A 17,172-nucleotide genomic window follows, 5' to 3' on the forward strand; every position below is an offset into this window, starting at 1 on the left:
CCAATCGGCAGCACCCCGACCCAGACCAAACATTCACCAAACTCCTCAGCCGGCAGCCTATAACAACTATTCCATTCTTTCCTCATCCGCACACCTCCTTCTCTTTACTCCTTTTCACAAACGCACCGATTAATCGCCGCACGCGCCTGCCAACTGCAAACTTCACTACTTTGCCTACCGCATGCGGGCTTCTTTTAACGCCCCTCTTTTATCAACTCCGCTAATAGCCACAATATCTCCGCCGCACGAAGCCCACTGGTACCTGCTGAATCACATGCTTCCCCAAAACGTCGCGCTGTCAGAATTCTGGGAGCTACACACACCAACAAGTCCATACTGCAGCCAGAACAATTTTCTACATACAAACATTGACGGCCATTCTCCCTAAAAACACAGCCGACGGCTTCTTCGGGCAGCAAAGAAGTTTCCAGCCCTGATCCATCTCTGATGCCCACTAACCTAAACATTAAGCTGGCATGGAAAGGTATGAATTATCACAGACAACCTGGTGTTTTAAATATAGCCTTTAGCCAGTTTTGTAGAGAGAGAAGAGCAGCCCCTGTCATGCCAATAATATCGAGCCGTCTGTGAAGAAGTGGTTTTTAAAGGGAAAAGAAAGCTGTAAGAGCCATATAGATAGTATAGGCTTTGTTGTTTGTTAAATTGTGTTATTCATTAGTTTATTTAAAATATTATTGTTTAGTTCATTGTTGTCGAGTGCATTGGTTAATCTAACCACTAGGTGGGAAACACTCACGTAAAGGCACGTAATATGTCACGTGATATATGTGTTTTTTCTTGTGAGACGGTCGGGTGTGAACGTAACACAGTTTTCTGACCGACTGCGATTAAAGCTTAATATATTAGTTGAAGTATGTTGTGTTTTGTAAATGTTTTCCTTTGCTATATTTATTAGTAAAAGTTTTTTAAGAAGATTTTGAGTTCGAGAATTTTTCGTCGCGTCAGACTAGTTGCCAAACACCTGCTCCGTTAGTGGCATAAAGAAAAAGGAGGAGTGCCACTTACAAAAAGTCAGAAAACTGTTCTTCACTGGAAGGATCTGAACGGAACCCGGGAATTGGGTGAGACAAGCCGAAGCTAACTTGCGAACATTAGCTGCCTGCTACATGCTAAGTTGTGCAGTACGGACGTGGTGTTTCGTTAAGCACGGAAATTCTTCACCGTCTATCTCTTTGCTAATCTGTGCATGTAGAATTATATTAGGACATTAGCATTTGCTGTTGAAAAGTTTGGTTGATTGGACACAATTGCTAGTGAATTTTGCTACGCATTGATTAATGAAGATGGCGGAAAGTGCTGGAAACGACGGGACACTCGAAGATTTTGGCCACAAGAGGGCGCCAAAGCCCACTGAAAAGGCGTTACAAGTGAAACTGCATAGACTAATTGGAAGTTGAAAAGGAAAATTTGGCCAGCTAACTGTAAAGATGAAAGAAATTGATGAGCTCATGGAAAATACTGAGGATGTATACAGAGTGCAAGATCTTTTGCAAAGTGATGTATGCAATCTGCACAAAGAATTGATGGAGCTCAATGCTTCCATAATTCCTTTGATGGATGAGGAAGAAAGGAAAGAGGATCAGGAATGGTTTGCTAAGAAATTAACTTCAGTGAAGGCATGTGTTGAAAATTCTTTTGCATGGGTCAGTTCCCAGCTTGAAGAAAAGGCAAAGACTTCAACCGCACCTCCAGAATTTTCTCTAGAATCAGATGAAGTAGATGTGGGTGATAGTGTTTCAGAAGTTAATCTGCAGGATTGCAGACCTAAAGATAAACATGGGTCAGTGGCCTCGGGTGGAACAAGAATATCCTCACGTACCTCAGTGTCCATTGTGCGCGCCAAAGAGGCAGCAGAACATGCAGCTCTCTTAGCGCGAGCAGCAGCATTACAACAAAAACAAGCTCTGGATCTTGAGGAAGCTAAGCTCAAAGCTAAAAGAGAGAAGTTAGAGGTTGATGCAGGACTTGCTGAATCCACAGCGAAATTGAAGGTGTTGGAGTTATATGAAGAAGATTGCATGAGCAGCTATGTATCTAAAGGGACCTCTAGACAAAGGGTGAAGAAGGACATGAGAGATGATGTATGAAGAGTGGAGCAGAGTTCTTGTCCTGGGATGTATCAGCCAGTGGTTAGCCGCATGAGACAAGCTGCAAGACAAAGGGATGACGATAAAGATCTCCATCAGGTGCTACAGAAACAAAGTTTCATGACAGAGATGCTTGTTAAACAGCATAACCTGTCAAGTCTGCCACACAAGGAGGTTCCGGTATTTAAAGGTGATCCTCTCACCTACAAGTCATTCATTAGAGCATTTGAATATGCTGTTGAAAGCAAGGTTGATGACTATCAAGATATGTTCTATTACCAGGAGCAATACACCAGTGGAGAAGCACAGGAACTTGTCTGTAGTTGTGAGCATATGTCACCTGAAAGAGGTTACAAAGAAGCCAGGAAGCTGTTGCAGAAATACTATGGCAATGAGTTAAAGATTGCAAATGCTTATATGGAGAAGGCATTGAATTGGCCTATCATTAAGTAGGAAGATGGTAAAGCTCTTGACACATATGCAGTGTTTCTGACTGGCTGCAAAAACACGATGGGTGACTTAGAGTTCATGGAGGAAATGGACAATCCCACTAACATGCGGACTGTCCTTTCAAAGCTTCCTTACATAGTGCGTGAGAAGTGGAGAGTCACAGCCTTTGAAATTCAAGAGAAGGGGAGAGGACGTGCAAGGTTCTCGGAATCGGTTCTTTGATCGCCAGGAAAAAATCGTCATGGACCCCCTATTTGGAAGCATGTCAGAGCCTCAAACAATGAAGGAAGCCAAGGACAGAATAGACAAGAAAGTCAGGAAAGGTGGTTATAAGGGAAGCAGTAGCTTTGCTACGGGAGTTGCCGCTCTACAAGAGCCAAAGGATCAAGAAGTGACAGTTAAGAAAGCTGTTACTGTTGCTTCACAGAAACCTTGTGTCTACTGCAAGAACAAACACACTCTAGCAGAGTGTAAAAAGATAAAGGAACTACCGCACAATGAAAGATTGGATTTCATAAAGTCCAAAGGCTTGTGCTTTGGATGTCTGTTCCCGGGACACCTCAGTAAGGACTGCAAAAGGAGAGCAAAGTGTCAAACATGTTCACAAAGACATCCAGACCTGTTGCACATGGAGAAGAAAGAAGACAGCTTGCCTGCAGATAAGAAGGAAAACAATTGCTCTGAGAGCAAAGAAATCTCCAGTGCATGTGTCGCCCAGAATAAGGAAGCTTGTGCCTACACTGGAGCTGGAGAAAAATATGCATTAGCTGTTTTACCCGTCAAGATCAAATCCAAGAAGAGTGATAGATATGTGGAGACATATGCATTTATGGATCCTGGCAGCACAGCAAGTTTTTGCACTGAAGATCTCCAAAGAAAGTTGAACCTCAGGGGCAGACGAACACAAATCCTTCTAAACACCATGGGTTGCAACAGAGCTGATGACAGTAAGGTTTTAAAGACGTTTGTCCTATCAGACTTAGAAATGTGTGGTGTGGAAGAGGATACCTACATAGATCTGCCCAGGATATTCACCCATAGCTTCATTCCAGTACAGAAAGAGAACATTCCCAAACAGGAAGACATTGCAAGGTGGTCTTACCTGAAAGATGTGTCACTACCTCAGATAGATGCTGAAGTGGGCCTGCTCATAGGCACCAATGTCTCAAAGGCAGTGGAGCCATGGCAGGTGATACATAGTGAAGGAGATGGTCCCTATGCAGTTAGAACTGCCTTAGGATGGGTGGTAAAGGGGCTGTTAAGGGGACTGAAGATGGACAGTGACACCAATCAGAGCCATACAGTTAACCGCCTTTCAGTTGTGGAAATAGACGAACTGTTAAGACAACAGTACAATACAGACTTCCCAGAGTGTGACAGTGAAGAAAAGGAAGAAATGTCACAAGAAGACCACAAGTTCATGTCTCTGGTGAACAGCTCCACTAGACTGGTGGATGGGCATTACTGTGTAGGCTTGCCTCTGAAAGGTGAGGTCATGAAAATGCCAAACAATCGCTGTATTGCAGAACAGCGCGCTGTAAGCCTGAAAAGGAAACTGAAAAGATACACAAGCTTCCATGAAGACTATAAGGCATTCATGAAAGATGTCTTAGAGTATGGATATGCAGTCAAGGTCCCTCAGGAACAACTGCAGTGGGATAACGGCAGGGTGTGGTACATTCCTCACCATGGAGTGTATCACCCCAAGAAAAAGAAGATCCGTGTAGTTTTTGATTGCACAGCAACCTACAGAGGGGTCTCCCTAAATGAGCAGTTACTGCAGGGCCCAAATCTTACCAACACACTCATTGGTGTTCTAATGAGATTCAGGCAAGAACCAGTGGCATTGATGGCAGACGTCAAGGCCATGTTTTATCAAGTCAAAGTGCCTGAGGAAGATGCAGATCTTCTACGTTTCGTATGGTGGCCAGATGGAAACCTGAGTGAAGAAATGGAAGACTTTAGAATGACCGTTCACCTTTTCGGTGCTACATCTTCACCAAGTTGCGCATCTTATGCCTTAAGGAAAACCGCCAAGGATAACAGGAGAAGAGCCAGCTCAGAAGCAGTTGACACAGTTCTCCACAGCTTTTACGTGGATGACTGCTTAAAATCAGTTCCGTCTGATGCTCAGGCAATTCAGCTTGTGAAAGATCTAAGAGCACTGTGTGCCATGGGAGGCTTTCAACTGACTAAGTGGGTTAGTTTCAGCAAGGCTGTTCTGCTGACCATACCAGAGGAAGATCGTGCAGCAGATGTAAAGGACTTGGACTTAAGCCACAACAGCCTTCCCATGGAGCGGGCCCTGGGTATCCAGTGGTGCACAAAATCAGACAGTTTCAAATTCCAGTTGAATGTCCTTGAAAGGCCTATGACAAGGCGTGGGATCCTGTCTGTCGTTAGTGCGTTGTACGACCCCCTAGGATTTTTGGCACCAGTTGTTCTGCCTGCAAAGCAGATCCTAAGGGCGCTGTGTGAAGAAAAGTGTGGCTGGGACCAAGAAATCAATGATCATCAAGCACACACATGGAAAGAATGGTTGTCGGATATGAAACTGATAGAGGGATACGAAGTAAGCAGATGTGTGAAGCCAGTGACATTTGGACCTTTACAGTCAGCACAATTACATCACTTTGCCGATGCCTCAGAGAACGGCTATGGTACCGCCTCATACCTACTGCTGTCAAACCAAGCTGGTGAGAAGTATTGTAGCCTTTTGATGGGAAAGGCAAGAGTAGCCCCGTTGAAACGTGTAACAATCCCATGGCTAGAGCTAACAGCTGCAGTGGTGTCTGTGAAAATGGACCAGATTTTACGACGTGAACTACAGGTGCCACTTCAAGACTCTGTTTTTTGGACGGATAGTACTACAGTGTTGAGATACATTGGAAATGAACACAGTCCCTTCAAGACCTTTGTGGCAAACAGAGTAACAATGATAAGGGAACATAGCCATCCTTCACAGTAGCACTACGTGAAGTCAGGAGAAAATACAGCGGACCAAGCCTCAAGAGGGCTGAAGGTAAGAGACTTCATAGAAAGCAAGACTTGGTTACAAGGCCCAAGTTTCCTACTAAAGTCTCAGGAAGATTGGCCTGAATTGCCGTACCTGAAGGACATATCCCAGAATGATCCTGAGGTTAAGTCCTGTGCAGTAAAGGTTGAAGAGGATGCACAAAGGAAAGCATTAGCTTTGAATAAGTGGATTTTGTATTTCTCCAATTGGACACGACTAAGAAGGGCAGTGGCTTGGTTTTTGAAGCTGAAACAAATGCTGCTGCGTTTGAGAATGGAAAGAAAGGTCTTCATGAACAAAATCAGATTTTCTAAGAAATGTCCAAGCCAACATGAGCTGCTGGCAACAGCACACATGAAAAAGTATAGGTTGATGCTGAAACCAGCTTTGCTTGATAAAGAAGATCTGGAAAAGGCTGAAAATGAGTTAATAAAGGTTAATCAGTTCCAAACTTACCCAGAGGAAATTATGGCTCTACAAACAGCTGGACATGTGAGAAAGACCAGCCCAATCTACAAACTGGATCCCTTCCTGAAAGATGGAATTATTAAAGTGGGTGGACGTCTCTCTAGATTATCAATGCCAGAGGAGACAAAGCACCCTGCAATTCTTTGCAAGGAGTCTCCTATTGCTGTTCTCATCTTGCAACACATGCGCAAGAAAATCGGACATTGTGGACGCAATTACATGTTGTCCCAGCTGCGGACAAAGTACTGGATACCGCAAGTGAGCTCAGTAATTAGAGGCATAATTTCCAAATGTGCTATCTGCAGAAGGTTTAATAGCAGGACGAGAGAGCAGAAAATGGCTGATCTACCATTGGACCGCATCATGCCAGATCAACCTCCATTTACCAACGTAGGTGTGGACTTCTTTGGGCCTTTTGAAGTCAAGAGAGGGCGAAGCCTCATTAAAAAAAAGAAAATGTAAAATGAAAGGGGAATGATAGGTTAAAATTTCTTGGGAAATGGAGCGCCCCCTGGATAAAGTAAAAGTGAGAAAAGGGACCCGATCCACATACAAATCCAGAAACCGGGGCAAGTCACGGAGCCCGGCAGACAGTAAGAGCACCTTGCTTAAAACTAAGCGCAGTCAGTTACGGCACATGGTGACGGGATCCAGAACCACGCCCTCCATCCGGGCTACGTTTCGCCGCAGCCACACAGTGTATTTTGCAATGGATAAAAACAGGTTGACAAAGGTGCCGGCAGGGTGGCCGCGCTCAACTCCGAAGAGGAACGTCCGCTGCCACCCTGCCTCAGTAAAATCAGGCACGGGCCCCGCCGCCCCGGCGATCCTGTCCACTACCTCCACCGCTCACACATGAAACGCCACTAGCTGTGCACAGCCAAAGAACATGTGTGTCAGGCCCTCCTCCACTTCCCGGCACACTGGGCATAGCGGAGACGCTGCGAAGCCCAATCTATACAGCCTCCACATTGTCAGTAGGGCGTTATGCCGCTGTCTGTAGTCAAACTGGGCGAGGGCGGGATCCGCCGGGCAGACCAACACGTTCCCACACAACAGGTCAGGCCCCAAGGCGGGGAAGCGGGCGCTCCAGAACACCTGTGCCACTGGGGAAGCAAAAGCGCGCTGCCTGTAGAGGCGAGCGAAGTCACGGGTCACACAGGCTCCCAGGGGGACGAGGGACCCGGACAGCCGCCTCACGTACACCGCGGGGAAACGTGGGGCCACGTCACGGGGGCCGCCGGCCCGCTCGATGTCACGCACCCAGTCGGCAGGGAGGGCCGCTCTGGCGGTCAAACACTGTCTGGTGACAGTGACCCTAGAGGCCCTCTCGTACACTTCCTCAACCTGGTCATAGATCGCCGCGGGAGGCAGGAAGCTAGGGCGCACCTCATAGAAGAGGTCACGCACCTGACGGACTCCAGCCTCCCACCAGTGTCGGAACTCAAAGGGCCGCCCCTCGGAGAGGATGCGCGGTTTCAGCAGCAGCGGCTGCCGCAGCAGTAGCGGCCGCCCCTCAGGCACCACGACAGTGTGTTCCTGGAACTCACTCCACGCTAACAATAGCTGCGCGTAACGGGAGGGGATGCCCCGCACCATGCCGGGCCGGAAGGGCATCCAGAGGACGTCCTTGGCCAGCTCCCTCCCAGCGCACTGTGTCAGCCTGTACGAGAGCACCTCCTTCCAGAGGGAGGGGCGCGTCTCGTCCAGAAAGGCCTGTACCATGCGCACACCAAGGGCCTTAGACTGGACCAGAGGGTCCAGGAGGCCCAGGCCACCCCTGGCAGGGGGGCCAATCAAGGTAGCGTAGGCCACCATGACTCTACCACCCCCCCAAAGGAAGCGCAGCACAGCCTTCCGCAGCCAGGCATAATGTGCGTGAGGCAGGTGAGTCACGCTGAGTGCATACCACAGGACAGATAAGACCACAGCGTTTAGCAGGAACACCTTCTGCTGCAGCGAGAGGAGGCGGCCCGACCACCGGGCCAACCGCCGCTCCACTCCACCCGTCAGGTCTTCCCACATCCTACTCTCGGCCACCGTGGTGCTCCTCCCGAGCAGGACGCCCATGAGACGCACCTCCCCCTCAGCCTCGCTTAGGCCCAGCTCGACGGGCAGAGGCCCAGCTCGACGGGCAGAGGCCCAGCTCGACGGGCAGAGGCCCAGCCGAGACGCAGGTAAACCGACTTTTGCAGGTTGACCCTGGCCCCTGTCCTGTCACAGTACAGCTGCACATTGTTCAGTGCAGCCGCCACACTGGCTGCGTCGGGCACTAGCAGTGTGGTGTCGTCAGCATACTGGAAAACGGGTGGTGCGAGACAGGTCGGACCCATGGGCACCCTAGCAATGTCACTGGCATTGGCCACCAGGAGGCCGAGGGGCTCGACTGCCAAGGACAGCCGATAGGGGGCAGCCCTGCCGCACTGACCGCGTCATGCGGAAGGGGGCGGTGATGAAGCCATTGTAGGCGACGGCGGACATGGCGGAGGTGCACAAGATGCGCATCCAGGCCAGGAAGCCCGGGCCGAAGCCGAATACCTCCAGCACGCGCAGGAGGTATGCGTGCTCGACCCTGTCAAAAGCCTTGGCGAAGTCGAGCTTCACCAAGTAACCGGGCGTTCCAGCTGTTTCCATGAGCCCCACTGCCGCCTGCACATCCCGGACAGTGTCCAGGATGGTGCGACCCATCACCCCGTACGTCTGGGTGGTACGAACGAGCGACGGCACCACCCGACTGAGCCGGGAGGCCAAGACCGACGCCAACACCTTGTAATCAGTGTTGAGCATGGTAAGGGGCCTATAATTAGTCAGGTCCCCTCTGTCTCCCATGTGCTTAAAGAGCTGTTTAATCAGACCCAGCTGGATGGTGCCGTGCATCTCGCCGCGGGCGAGGACGTCACTATAAACAGCCTGCAAGACAGGCACTAGATCTCCTTTAAAGGCCCTGTAAAAGTCTGCGGTGAGGCCATCTGAGCCTGGACACCTGCGCAGCCGAAGCCGGTCCACCGCCACCCCAATCTCGTCATCGGTAAGAGGGGCATCGCAGAGGGCGACGTCCTCAGGAGAGAGGTGTGCCTCAATCAGCCCCAGGTGGGGGGAGAGGGCATCCAGGTCGATGCGCTCGCTGGTAAACATGGCAGCCCAGTAGTCTCGCACCGAGCCCAACAGACCGGGCGTGTCAGTCACCAGCTGGCCACTGGGGCAGCGCACCGACCGGAGCAGCCTCGCAGCCCCCCTGGACTGCTCCACCGCCTGGAAGTAGCGAGGGGAGAGCTCGCCAGGAGCGACGAAGCGTACCCCACTCCGTAAGACAGCTCCCGCGTGCCTCTTCTCAGAGAGGAGACCTAGCTCGTCCTGCAGAGCCGAGACCCGTACCGGGTCCCCTGCGTCCTGCTCGAGTGCCAGCAGCTCCGTCTGGAGCTCACGCAAGACTGCGTGTCCCTGCTGGCGCAGGTATCCAGCTGCAGCGCGCCCGGCAGCCTGGAAAATGGTCGCCACCTCCCGCTTAATGAGCTCCCACCCAGCCTGAATGTCGAGAAGGAAGAGGGGCGACCGAACCCCCCTCCACAATGCGAATCTAACTGTATCACTAACACTAGCATCGCTTAACAGGGAGGGATTGAGAATCCACGTCCCCGGCCCACGCTGCACCTCCCCAGAATCGAGAGTGCACTCGAAATAGTCATGATCGCTCAGCCGGCACTCCCGATAAGACATCGCACGGACACGGGCGGCGACAGCAGGGGACACTAAAGCGTAGTCCAACCTGCTTCCCCGCACCACCCCCCCGACGCACTGCGTCCTGGAAAAGACGCGCACGCCCGGGTTGCGATCCCTCCACTGATCCGTGAGGTGACATGATCGCATCATACGGAGGAGCGCGGCTCTCCCCATATTAGGCCTCAACACTACCCCCTCCCGCACGTCCAGGTGAGTCGGGGTGGTGTTAAAATCCCCGATCACGAGAGGACAGGGCCACTGTGCTACACGCACTGCCAGAGAGTCAAAGAACGAGGCACAAAGGACCTCATCGTTCGGTGCGTGCACGACTACAATGGTGACGGTGAAAACACCCCCTAAGAGCACTTTGACCGCCAGACACTTCCCATCCCCGCTAGAGTACAGCTGTGTAGCCGACTCGACGCGGGGTCCGTGACAGAGCAGCGCGACACCCCTACCGAGGGTCCGCGCTCCTTCAGAGGTAGTGGAGTGGAAGACATCGCCCGACCAGATGTCTCGCACCCGTTCAATAAAAGCCCCGTCCCACCCAGTTTCCTGCAGACACACCACGGCCGTCTCAGCACACTGGGTAAGGATTGCCTGCAACTTAGGCCAGGAGCGCAAGCCCCTGGCATTGAGGGAGGCGATGGTCACAGCCATGAGACCAGCGCGCAGTCAGCCAACACACAGTCCCAGGGCACACAGTTAAAGGCAGTGATGTCTAAAAGCGAGACAACCCCATACACAGCCCCAGCCCTCCCACGCGGTGATCGAGCGATGTCAGGGTAAAAACACAGGACAATACAAGCCATAAAACGTACCCAGGTCATGGGTACAACCAAGCCAAAAAAACACACACACAAGGCAACACATGCAGGCAAGGCAGTTGAACAGGGCGACAGTGACGACACAAGGACCTGCACAGAAAACGAAAGAAACAAAAGGGAAAGAAAACTATGCATGGGGTCTGCATAGAACTGAGGCTCTACACGAGAACAAAAAGGACATGGTGGGAACATTCAAATTACAAAGTCGCCACTGTCATCAGGGCCCGGGCTCGCAGCACGCAGTGCGTGGAGGGCAGCTGCCGCCGACTGCCGCCGGTCGTCGAGTCTCCGGTAGGGCCCATCCGCAGACGGAGCCCGGAGAGTCCCGGACCGGGGCGTGGCGCGGGCCTTGGTCTTCATCCGGCTCCTGCTGAGCCTACTGGCAGTAGGGGGAACAGACCTCCAGCGAAGACGGCGTGCTGGATGAGCCCCGGTCCAGGGCGCCGAGGTGGAGCATGGTCTCGCTGTCCAGGGGGAGCTGCGACCAAAGAGAGGCGAGCGGCACAGACGCACGGGGAGAGGGAGAGGGAGGAGGAGGGGGGGCAGCATCAGTCTCACCCCCGGCCCCAGGGGGTGCCGGGCACTCCGCTCCCGCGGCCGGAGCTGCGGGTCTGGGGTCCTTGGCAGGCGCCTGCAGGTCAGGGGCTGCCCGGGAGACAGACGCAGCGCTGTCTGGCAGCTCCCGGGGCTCCGCAGCTCCGGAGGGTTGTCCAACGGGTCCGGCAACAAGTCCTGGTCGATCCGGCCGGGCCGGGGGCGCTCCGGCCCCCCCACAATGTCCAGCGTCCACCCCTGCGGGCGCCTCCCCACTCACCTCCTGTCGCGGTCCAGTGTCCTCCCCGTGCTCGCCGCCCGCCTCCTCCATGCCGGCCCCGGCATTGTGCTGGTCCAGGCAGTCGGCGGCATTCCGGTCCTGCTGGTGACACTGCTCTGCCCCACTCACAACGTGAGAGCCCGGGCCCGCCTTACCTGCATCCCCCATCTGACCAGGTACAGCAGGACAGGTGCAGAGGGCGACTGCCTTCCTGCAGTCGGCGCAGCTGGCTGCGGTGCAGTCTCGGGCGTAGTGCCCCTGCACCCCACAGACGCGACAGGTGTACTTCGGGCACTGAGCCAGGACATGGCCCGGCTGCCCGCACATGCGGCAGAGTTTGACTTGATTGTCATGTACTACACGGATGTGCCTCTGGCCCTCAGCCGTGTCAAATCTCGCGCTGTAGGGGAGGGACACGACGCCCTCCGGGAACCTCACCCGGACGCTACGCGTGCCGTCGGTGATGGCCGTGCCGGGCAGGAGCCGGCGGCGGACCGGGAGGATGGGCTCGACGCCCCACGCCGTGAGCCGCTCCACCACCGCACGATCAGGCACATAGAGCGGCAGGTGCAAGAAGGACACCAGGCGCTCGGCCTGGCAAAGGCGACGCACGGGGCACTTCTTTCCCTGCACCACGAGCCCTCCCTCGAGGAGCTCGACGTACTCGGGCTTGGAGAACGTCAGTTCCACACACGCTCCCGGGACCGGACACGCGCCTATAGCGGCCCCCTTCGGCACAAGCAGCTGCACCGCCTTAGCCACTTCAAGGAGGGGCACGGTGTCGAAGGCGGACAGATCCACCGCCACAGTGGCCGCCCGAGTGGACGAGCTGTCGGCCGCTTGCCCGACCTCCCAGTGCCCGCGTGCGCCGCCCTGCTCGATGACACCGGCACGAACGCCGGTGCCCACTCTCACACCCGCCGCCTGCGGCCGACCGGGGCGCGCCACCCGCCCAGCGTAGCTGTCGGGAGGCGAGATGCCGCCGCCAGCCCCCGCCGCGGCGCCGGCTCCCGGCTGCGGTGTTGCCGCAGCAGCCGTACCTGCAGCCGCCCTCTTGCTCTTCACCACCGTCACCCACTCCGCCTGCACCTGGCCAGCCCCACCGGCCGGCTCCAGGCTCGGACCCACGTCCATATCGGCGTGGTCTAGATCAGTGTCCTCTACCAAGTCCAAGGACGCCCGTGCAGCCTCGGCTGCACGCGACGTGCTGGGCTGACAAACAGCCATCAGGGAAATATCGGGGGAAAAGGAAAAGAAAGGAAAAAGAACAGGTGCACTAAACGAAAGATAGGTAAGGGGGGGGGGGGGGGGAGCCCTGGACCAGGACCCCGGAGCGAGCCGGAGCCGGCCGGCAAAACAAAAAAAAAACCCAAACTAAAACGGGGGGGAACTGAAAGAACTGAAGAAGAGGTGGTCAGTCTCCCCCTCCCCGGCGCAGACGCGCCACTAGGGAGAGGGAAAACGGACAAAAGAAAAGACCGAGAACACTCTAACACAACTCTAAAGAAACTAATCAGGAAAAGAAACCAAACCGTCAGAGCTGAGAGAAGAAAAGGAAGCGACCGCACACCTCAATCTCACAGCTAGCAATGCTGTCAGCCACGCCCCCGGAAACGCACAAGCGTGTTCAGAGTGGTATGGCCGTAAGCGAAAGACGCTGCCAAAAACAGTCCTTTCGTACCTCACGCAGCTACACACCGGTTAGTCGCATTGGATCCTCCTACTGGCTTTTTATCTGACTGACACTGCAGCCCCACCATCCAATCGGCAGCACCCCGACCTAGACCAGACATTCACCAAACTCCTCAGCCGGCAGCCTATAACAACTATTCCATTCTTTCCTCATCCGCACACCTCCTTCTCTTTATTCCTTTTCACCACCGCACCGATTAATCGCCGCACGCGCCTGCCAGCAAACTTCACTACTTTGCCTACCGCATGCGGGCTTCTTTTAACGCCCCTCTTTTATCAACTCCGCTAACAGCCACAATAACTCCGCCGCACGAAGCCCACTGGTACCTGCTGAATCACATGCTTCCCCAAAACGTCGCGCTGTCAGAATTCTGGGAGCTACACACACCGACAAGTCCATACTGCAGCCAGAACAATTTTCTACATACAAACATTGACGGCCATTCTCCCTAAAAACACAGCCGACGGCTTCTCCGGGCAGCAAAGAAGTTTCCAGCCCTGATCCATCTCTGATGCCCACTAACCGAAACATTAAGCTGGCATGGAAAGGTATGAATTATCACAGACAACCTGGTGTTTTAAATATAGCCTTTAGCCAGTTTTGTAGAGAGAGAAGAGCAGCCCATGTCATGCCAATAATATCGAGCCGTCTGTGAAGAAGTGGTTTATATAGGGAAAAGAAAGCGGTGAGTTGAACAGGAATGACGTCAGTACTTAGACCGAAAACTGTGTGTAAAATGCTGCCTTTTTATTAGAAAGAAAAAAAAAATGTAAAATGAAAGGGGAATGATAGGTTTAAATTTCTCGCGAAATGGAGCGCCCACTGGATAAAGTCAAAGTGAGAAAAGCTTACAGCACCTGGTATTCCCAGGCGATTTCTCCTCCAAGTCCCTATCCTCTGCTCAACCGGCCAATGGTTGAGCGATGTTGAGCAAAGTTGAGCGCGGCAACACCAATCATTGAGCGAGGCTCGTCCTCAACAGCGCTCAACCATTGGCCTGGCTCAACTGGCCAATGGTTGAGCATTCTCAACAGACCAATGGTTGAGCATTCCCAATTGAGTCAGCGATCGGCGGTAATTTCGTCTCACTTAGGAATATACTCTCTCAGCGGTAAATTACTCTCCTTCATCATTTTTAGCTGTTTTTACAAGACAGGTGTTTGGCATGTATAGCTGTGCTGATTTTGACAAAAGATTTCTCTGGAAACTGTCGACTAGCTGCTGCTATCGTTTACTGGCTTGTTTGTGTGACAACTTTGTCTAGTTGTATGTAGCTGATTGCTATGCGTATTCTATCACATAGAAGCACGTTTGTCAATCTACAAGGCTGTAATTATACAAATAACTATTTGTGTGTGTGCGCGCGCGCGCGCGAGTGTGTGTGTGCGTGCGTGCGTGCGTGCGTGCGTGTGTGTGTGCGCGCGCGCGAGTGTGTGTGTGTGTGTGTGCGCGCGCGCGAGTGTGTGTGTGTGTGTGTGTGTAACGGGAGAGGGGAGGAGGATGGCTATCTGCTTCAGCTTTAAACCTTATCCTACATAAAGTGATTTACTGATTTTAAATGAGCTACCAAAGATGGGACTAAATATTTGTTTTGGCATAGCAACATATTGGAAAATTGGATTAACAGAGATCAATAACTCATATTATGTTTTATTGTACCACATTACCAACATCCAGTTATCAACATGGACCACCACAAATGCGAGGTGTGCGACAAGAACTTCACAGAGAAGTCGAACCTCACTCGCCACATGAAGATTCATTCTCCAAAGGAGCATGACTGTGGCGTGTGTGGGAAGAGTTTCAGCACCAAACCCAACCTCCACCTGCATTTGAAGCAGCATCAATACCACCGCATCCATCTCTACAGGCAGGGAGAGGCCTGGCTGCAGTGCACAGCTGCTGCCAAGGCTGTGGCAGAGGCCCCCAACAAGGTGGAGGACCCAACCTGGCTGGATGCTGCAAAGGCAGAGGCTTTTGCCAAAAAAGCTGGAGGAGAGATGTGGAAAGGCCAGCTAGTCCACACCTTTGGAAAGTATGCTGGGCAGTCATTCAGGTGGCTGCTGGAAAATGATGTTGGCTGGGTCGTGTGGTTGCTCGGCGAGTATTGCCAGAAGGGTGAGCAGAATGATCATCCGAAGTGGCAAAAGGAGCGCATGCTGGAGTATGTGCGAGACTTCCCCTCTGTCAGATGTCATCTAGACAAGAAGTTGAAGGTAAGATAACTGGGCTATCTTTTGACCTATGTTGAGCAACAATCAGCATTGGTGTGTGTATCTTACAGTTACTTATTTTTTTTCAGAAACAGGCATCAAAGTCTGAGTCTTCTGTCTCCCAGTTCCAGCATGACGCTAACTATGCCAGTGATGCTGAGCTGTTGGCTGCTGCAGGTAATAGAATGCTCATATATGTCATAACTATGTAATGACCATTGTATCACTAGTAGAGCTACTAAGACTTGATGTTTTTTGCTTGTGTCATCATGTGAGTTCATTATTATAATTAAAGCAATGCACTTAATACTTTGTGTGTGTGTGTGTGTGTGTGTGTGTGTGTTTTGCAGAAAATCTCCTGGACGAGTCTTCCGCTGCCCGAAGCTCCTGCTCTGCCGTCGTCACTGCCACCACCAGAGAGACCTCAAGTGCAGTACGAGCAGCTTCACCATGTCGCTGGGAAAAGGCATGGTGAGAAGCGGAGGTAAGTTTTTCAAGTGTTTCATTTATGTATTGTGAGGAGAGCAAAGGGTTAATGCACATAAATGAATACTCATGATATCCTGTGTGTTCAATACATTTACAGGTTGGACTTTGAAGAACCAGAGCCCAAGTCCAAGCTAGAGACAGGGCCTTCAGACCGGCCCATCCAGCGAAAGCCTGCTGTCGCCGCCTCCTACGTGCCACCCACAGTTTCAGCAGCACCGGTGCTTCTGGTGGTTCCAGCACAGCCACAGGCTCCATCAATTCAATTTACTGGGCCGTCTTGCACTCAGGCCTTTGTCCCTGTTTTACCATCCCCTGCACCCACCATCAAACCAATCATGCCCAGTAAATCCCAGAGGCCCTGTGGGGCTTGCCAGGTACCTCAATGCGGTGGCCAACGGAAGAGGTACACACCTTCAAAGGACAAATCGGCTGGAAGCAGCCAGAACATTTTTACGTATTGTCCTACTACTAATAAATCAACCACATCTGGTTTTGAAGGTGTAGTGTATACATGTTTTGAGCACTTTAAAAGTGTGGTGGACAAGGAACTGGAGAAGAGGAAAAACAACTGACACCTCTAATCCTAACTTGTCTGTTCCTGTTCCCTCTCCTGTTCTCATGCCTGGACACTTTGGGCACTTCTGAATACAAAGAAAAACTGGCTATTATATGTCTCTGTTTTCAAATTTTATACCTGCTGTTTAAAATTTTTTTAATACAATATTTATTATGTTATATTTGTATATTTATAATATGTATTTTTACTTATAAATAATATTTTACTGATACTATATAATATTGATCAACATTAATATATAATATTAATTCAATTTTCAGATTTTATACCCGCTGTTGATACAATTTGTTGATACATTATTTATTATTTTATTTATATTCTTGTTTATGATTTATAAATTCCATTTGATACAACTTAAGTGTAATATTAATAAAACAAATCTAGAATTTGAAAGTGTCTGTGACTTTTACTTGGTGTTTGCAAAGTTGTGTTAAAATAAAGTGACTGTGCAATGTCAACCCTTTGGTATGATGCCTCGATGCCTGCAAAGAGATGCCTCCAGAATCGTCAAGCAAGCCCCCTGAGAATCAGCCAAGGTCAACCTGGTAACCAGAGCACAAGTAAATACCTGAGTTACTGGTAACCAGAGCACAAGTAAATACTGTATTTACAAGTAGTTACTGTATTTACCTGAAATGACTGCATTTAAAACCTGTATGAAGGCAGTAAGGTATATGCTTTCAGATATGCTCTCAAATATATGGTTCATGAGGTCTAATCTGTTTCCCCTCAATGGCGTTGGCCCAATTGAAAATTACCATCCTAAATAAAAAAACATCCTAAATGAATTAAATTTC

The 17,172-nt window shown here is 51.4% G+C and overlaps 1 protein-coding gene across 1 annotated transcript; it reads left to right on the forward strand.

Moving 5' to 3' along the window:
* The first annotated feature begins 820 nt into the window (after positions 1 to 820).
* On the forward strand, positions 821 to 16,636 carry LOC140582661 (uncharacterized). Its single transcript, XM_072706910.1, has 6 exons — positions 821 to 1,082; positions 13,557 to 13,644; positions 14,774 to 15,312; positions 15,399 to 15,486; positions 15,660 to 15,793; positions 15,896 to 16,636. Exons 2-5 carry the CDS (start codon positions 13,608 to 13,610, stop codon positions 15,782 to 15,784), a joined length of 789 nt encoding a protein of 262 aa, XP_072563011.1. The 5' UTR covers positions 821 to 1,082; positions 13,557 to 13,607; the 3' UTR covers positions 15,785 to 15,793; positions 15,896 to 16,636.
* Positions 16,637 to 17,172: the final 536 nt, after the last annotated feature.

This window comes from Paramormyrops kingsleyae, chromosome 2, assembly GCF_048594095.1.
Source record: "Paramormyrops kingsleyae isolate MSU_618 chromosome 2, PKINGS_0.4, whole genome shotgun sequence".
Taxonomy (NCBI): domain Eukaryota; kingdom Metazoa; phylum Chordata; class Actinopteri; order Osteoglossiformes; family Mormyridae; genus Paramormyrops; species Paramormyrops kingsleyae.